Source organism: Lycium ferocissimum, chromosome 2 (genome assembly GCF_029784015.1).
Source record: "Lycium ferocissimum isolate CSIRO_LF1 chromosome 2, AGI_CSIRO_Lferr_CH_V1, whole genome shotgun sequence".
NCBI classification, from domain to species: Eukaryota; Viridiplantae; Streptophyta; class Magnoliopsida; order Solanales; family Solanaceae; genus Lycium; species Lycium ferocissimum.
In genome coordinates this window covers 27,936,855-27,943,348 of record NC_081343.1, presented here as the reverse complement: position 1 = coordinate 27,943,348, position 6,494 = coordinate 27,936,855, and the positions used below count along the sequence as shown (strand labels likewise).

Below are 6,494 nucleotides of genomic sequence, written 5' to 3'. Positions count from 1 at the left end.
TATAAATCATATGTATCCATTTCGCATAATATAATTCGAATGATTTATGACAGTTCTAATACGTCTACGTTGACTGCCTATCACAACCTTTAGTTCGAAACTGGAACTGTTACGCGTTATGAAACTTACATTGACAACTAACCCTCCTACCAAACATCAATGAAATTTGGTCGGAAATGGCAAGTTCAACCCAAGAGAGACGACTGAAAAAGAGCAAAACCACATTACCATTTTCGATGAATGCATTAACTTTAAGGGAAAATAAAACAAATGTTAGTCTTTCAAATTAACCTCTACCTATCCTTACAATAAGATGATAAAACTAAAGTGAAACTTATTATTTCAAGTTCCAATATTATTTAAGAAGAGAGAACCAATTTGGCCTTGCTAAAATAGTACGTAGGAAAAGATTACATATCAATGGCCTTTGGTGGAAGAAAATATAGGAACTAAAAGGAAAACTTATTCTCATAGGAGAATCCAGTTCACAACGAGTTTGATCTTATTATATGTACACATTTTGTTTTTGGCATATGCAATGAGTTCTATTGAATCCACAATCTGACTCTGCGACAAGATAAAATAAAATGTACTTGGGAGTAATTTGAACTCAACCTAAACCAGAGAGTACATGAAATATCTTTCATGATTCACTTGAATTGTAGTAAATATGAAGCAAGTAGCCAACTTCAAGCTTTGACTCCAAAGATCTCCAGCATGGAAGAATAGGTTCCATAGACTGCAAGAAATGCACCCATTAAAACAAGTGCAGCATCAAAAGCCAAACAACGCCAGCCAAGTTCGTTCTTGAACACAATTAAGTGAAACATAGCAGGCAACACAAACCCAAGAACAATGCACACACTGCTCCCAACTAGTGACAAAAAATCAGCAAAATTTGGCACCATCAATGCCACTAAAGTGACTGACAAAACAACAATCCATCTTAGCCAAAAACAGTATCTGCCTTCACAAAATCTCCTTTCCATCACTTCATAAACTGGGTTCATCATCAGTGGGAAAGTAAAAAACAGATTTATGCAGAGTCCAATCTGCACTAAGGTGCTAAGCAATCCCCTCCCAAGATTGGTAGTGATTATATCTTTAGTCTCTTCACCAAAGGCAAAATAACCTAATACTCCAAAAGAACCATACATCAAAGAAATGAAAGTCATTGACAAGCCCAAAATTTTCCCAAATTTGTCCTTGTCTTTCATCTCTGCTTCCAAAGGTAAAACCATTCCAACACCTTCAAAAGCATAAACAGAGACACCAAGACCATAGAAGAAAACACTGAACCCACCAAATGCTTCAAGAACTGGTCTGTTCTTGAGAAAGATCAACACATCCTCAACCATAACTACCCCCATAGCACCTAAATCAACAACATCAGCAAATATACTCAAAGGGGCTAAATGGGTAAGGGTAGGAATTGAATTTAACCCCAACTGAAATGGCAAACAACTCCAAATATACACCTTCTTAGGTGACAACCCCATGATTTTGGGTTCTTGATTTGTCACAGAATAGTTAAATATGTATGCTAAAGTATTGGCTATGAAAATCAGGTAACTGATGCAAAAACCAGCTTGGGAAAGAACAATCATAGCATCTACAGTACATCTACCTATGGATCCACACACAGCATATCCCAAGTCACCAAAAGATGAAATCTTGGCAACTTTGTAATGGGATTCAAGCTTTCTTCTTGAATAGACCAAAAGCATCATACAATAGTAAGTAAGTGAGGCTACTGAGAAAAGCATGAGAGTACCCATAACCCATCCTGTTTTCTTGAAACTATAAGGAAGGCCAAGAACTCCAGCTCCAACCACTGCTATGAAAACATTAGCAAAAGTTTTGGAGGATGAAGAAAGGTGTTGGGTGTCTGTTAAAAGTGGTGTATCTTCTCTTGGGATTTGTAGAACATGGGATGATGAACTTGCTTTGTCTTTATCAAACCCCATAGGGAAATTTAAATCAAGAATCTAATCCCAGTGGCAAACACACAGAAAAGATGAAGACTTTATTGATTTTAATGTGAGGAAATAGTAGTATTGCTGATCAGAGAGAGAAAATCTTGAGTTTATTCCACGGTTTCAAACTACCAAGTAAAGATGTAGACGTTCTTATAAAGCGAGAGAAAATTGAAGGGACCACTCAAGAAAACAGGACTTGAAAGTGACAATCGATATTTTTTGAACTGAAAAATCTAGACACGGCTTCATTTATTTATTTATTTATTTGTCCAAAAGAAGTCGTCATTTTTTTGTTTGATTTTCCTGTTGAAAAAGGACAGATGGTCGGTCGTAGTAAGTTGTTTGAATCCGCGACTTAAGTAGCACAAAAAATAAAAAGTTGAACCAAATTAGTGCAAAAAAAAAAAAAAATACATTACTAGTATTCACGCACGAATTAAAGGACCGAAATGCAAAAATACAGTTTGGGCCTTTCACGCACGAATTCCGTACGTGAATGGTGTCAACTGTTTTTTTTTTTTGGGCGTTACCTTTTCAATCACGTTTTTTTTCATACTTTGGGCAAAGATTAGTCATGTTTCAAAATTCTAAAATATCAATATTTTATATAAAACTTAATATCTTTTTTTGCGTACAATAATGTCGGCCATTACATGAAGTCACTTTCAAACGTTTGGATCGTCGTTTTAGGGGTTCTAAAAGTGCTTCTCAAGCAAGTTTTGAAACTTGTAATATTTATAGGGTTTTGATTTAAGTGTTTTTATTATATTTGAATGTATCAATTTAAATATTTGATTTAATAATAATTCATCCAATACGAGAGGTTTATACTAATTAAAAAATAATTCATTCCATTTAATTACAATACTAATTCAAAGCAATACAATAATAAATTACAATAACAATACAATCTTCAAGTTCTAGAGGCTCTATTACTTCGAGACGTGCTTGTACTACCACGGCCTTGTTGCCCACACGAACGCTTATCATGGCCATATTGCTTACATATAGAGCACTTGCGAGAGTAAGTTCTTTCACTAACATCCATTTGATTGGGTCTACGACTCCGTGAGTTAATGCCCAATTTTCTAATGTAATCCTTGTTAGCAACCATCGAAAATGGCTCGTTTGGCCAATAAGCTTCGTTACCAAGTGGGTGGAATTGGCGGGAATATGCTCTAAGGTAACGTGGACCTTGTATTCCCGCCACATAATTTGTTACCGTTTTTCTCATTCTCTCGAAGCACTTGACAAACATGAGAACACGGCATGTGGTACGTTTGCCACTTACCACAAGTGCATGTTCTTGTTGCCTCACAAACAGTATGCACGTTTCCACCCTTACCGTTGTAATAACCCGTCCTAACTTCATACACATGTTGAATTGGGTCATCTTCGGGTCATTTGGTGACGCTCACATTTTTGTCTTTAATGCTCCATAGTTTTGAAGGGCTTTGGCATCCATGTCCGCCGTCGGCTAATATCGCTACGCTCGTGTCTAACAACAAATCGCTCCACCACCTCGTTTGAAATTCATTCTCACCATCGCGGTGATGTAGTCCTCGAGCGGTATTTCGGAAGCCATTGAAAGACTCCGAGTCGCTTGTTGTGAGCATGCCCCATCTTTTTCCTCCATCGCATTTGAAGCGTCCATTTTTCAACATGGAGCTTCATCAACCAAACGTATGCGGGTTCACTCACCGACACGACGAGATCCATTTTGCAGCCCATTTTCGTTGTTGATGCTCCATCGCAGCCCCCCCCCACATCAATTTGTTTAGAGTGCCATTGTGAAACGTTGATTGCAAATTTGCCTTCAAGTTGCCTTAAACAATAGCGATGGTAAACAAAGTGGTCGCCACCCGATAAATTATTCATATTATGCAATATGCCTTTATGACGATCGACAAAGACGCATATGCGGTACGATCCTTAATAATACGAGTTTTCAAATGGGTCAAAAAGATCCCCCATGTGTCGTTGCTCTCGTTAGCGGCAATTGCGAAAGCAAGAGGAAATATTGACCCATTGGCATCCATTCCTATTGCAATTAGGAGCTTGGTGTCGTAGGCACCATATACATGCGTACCATCATGGATATCACTGGTCGGCAGTGAGCAAAACCATCAATGCATGGTTTGAATGTCCAAAATACGAAGTTGAAGATTTTACCCTCTATAAGTCGCCACTCTACAACAGTACCATGATTAAAATGTTGTAGAGCTACCATATACCTTGGCAGCGATCGAAAAGAAGTATGCCAATTTCCAAAGACCATCTCAAAAGCGCGTCTACGCCCGGAGAAATCCCTTTCTGTTGCTTATAGTTTTACTATATACGGCTTGAACGTTTCGAATACAATCTTTAATGGGGAACCTGCACAAGTTTAAACAAACAACATTTAGTAATAATCTTTTAATTGATATAAGACATATAATGTATTAGGTAGGATAAGTTACCTTGGCGTTTCGGCAATGTCTTTAAGTAACACTTGAGCAATTATGTTTGTATCTAAATTATAATGATCTCGCTCGATTTTCTTCCATATCACAAGTGTGTCTTTTCGTGGAATTTTGTGATAGCCCACATACCATCAAAGCTTAACAATTCCCCGAAGCAACCACTACGCCGAAATTTGATACCGTCGTCTACAAACTAGCCTCCATATCTTTGAGGTTGACAGATGAACCTTAAACTCTCTCATGTCCTTAAAACAATAAATTTTGACAGCCCGTTGCAAAGCTTTTTTGGATGCGAACAACATTCCCTTTGCAAGGTAGCATCGATCTTTGTTGAGATCCTTAGGTTCAATCCGTGTTTTTAAGCGACTATCATAATCTTCTTTTGTGAAGACAAATGCATCATCACGACCCTGTGCTATCAAGATAAGGGATATTGTTAGAATGCCACCGAATCGGGCTTTCGAAGTTGGGTTTTCACCATCGATGGTGGTATGTGGCGGTGTATCGGTTCTTGTTGGTTTTGGCTTTGAGGAATATTGTTGGTCATACCAACTTGAACATCATCATCATCGTCTTCATCATCGGTTACCTCTGCATTATTAGCTATTTCATCGTCATCACTTGATGATGACTCATAATAATTAGGAAAATCTTCATTATTAAGTGCATTCATCCTCCTACATGAAAAGTAACATATTTTAAATACTAACATCATACATATATATAGATAATTTAATATCAAGGTGTAATATCAAGGTGATGAACATACTGTTGTTCATAAGCACTGTCATGGTGTGGAGAATGATCAACTCCACCGAACTGAGAGGATTGACCAACATCCATATTTGGTACCATCAAGTAGTTTTGAGAATCGTTCCTATAAAGATTTGAAAACAAAGTTATTTACCAATTCATACAACAAACACAAGCTACTACACATAATAATAATATAAAAAATCCATATTTACCAATTTTCATTGTAAGCTTGATTAAATTAACGGCTTAGATTTTTCAACCGGCACTTGACCACTCAAAATGTCTCCATAAGAACTAAAGTCCCCATACGTGTTACCATGAATAGGCCGGACGTGAGGATTTCTTCCCGAGGTATCTTTTCAACATACATCTCAAGAACATTAATGAATACTAAATCACGATATTCTTCCAACGATCCCAAATAATCACTCAAAGATTCATCATCGTTGCTATTGTGCATGCCATAACGCACTACACCGTTTGATATTGTTTGTGGATATCCGCCGCGATTATTGAGATTCCAAACTCGGTGCTGGTGTAGTTTTCATTCTTTCGTGCATGTAATCGACTAGTGTTTCATAATTTAAAGTTGTTGGAAATTTAACATGGGCTTTTGGTTTGATACTATAACGAATGGAGTAATTGTCCTCGACGATATCTCCATCCCAATATAGTGAAACCTTAACACGCATGCTTCTCCACACGTCGGCGTACGCCTCGCGACCATCTCCGCTCGTATGGCGTCGGGACAGTAAGATAGTCAGCGGGAGGGTCAGCTGGTATGGGCTGAAAAGGTCTCAACCTAGTCCACACCCATATCTGATATAGTCAATTAAAAAAAAAAAATTATCAATCGTCGTTTTAAAAAAATATATTTTGTGTATAATTACACACACTTAAATATATAACCTGAAGGAGCGAGCAAAATGCTAGGGACCTCTACCCTCGTGCCCATAGAACATCGGCAGAATCCTCGATACATGCAGCCCAGCCAGCGCCCCAACTATAACATCCTAACTCGGCAAGATCGTCGATATACCGAAGATACCTCAAGCTCATATGCGAACCCGAAGTGTTCGGAATAGGATGGCCCCGAATATGATGAGTAGGTATAGACGCGCACGTCGATCAACATCACCGGAGGCGTGTCCTCTCCAATCGGATGCCGCATGTCCGTGAGGCGCAAGCGAGCGTAAAGGACGACAACAAAAGCCGACTCGTCGGGAAATATGACCATCCGCAGCCGCGAAACCGGTGAGCCTAATCAACTCATCCCGATAAGGCGGCGGCACTGCGA

General features: G+C 38.6%; 1 protein-coding gene across 1 annotated transcript; it reads right to left on the bottom strand.

Moving 5' to 3' along the window:
• Positions 1–484: 484 nt before the first annotated feature.
• Positions 485–2,139, bottom strand: LOC132034480 (amino acid transporter AVT3B-like). Its single transcript, XM_059424852.1, has one exon. The coding sequence runs from the start codon at positions 1,965–1,967 to the stop codon at positions 690–692; it is 1,278 nt and encodes a 425-aa protein (XP_059280835.1). The 5' UTR covers positions 1,968–2,139; the 3' UTR covers positions 485–689.
• Positions 2,140–6,494: the final 4,355 nt, after the last annotated feature.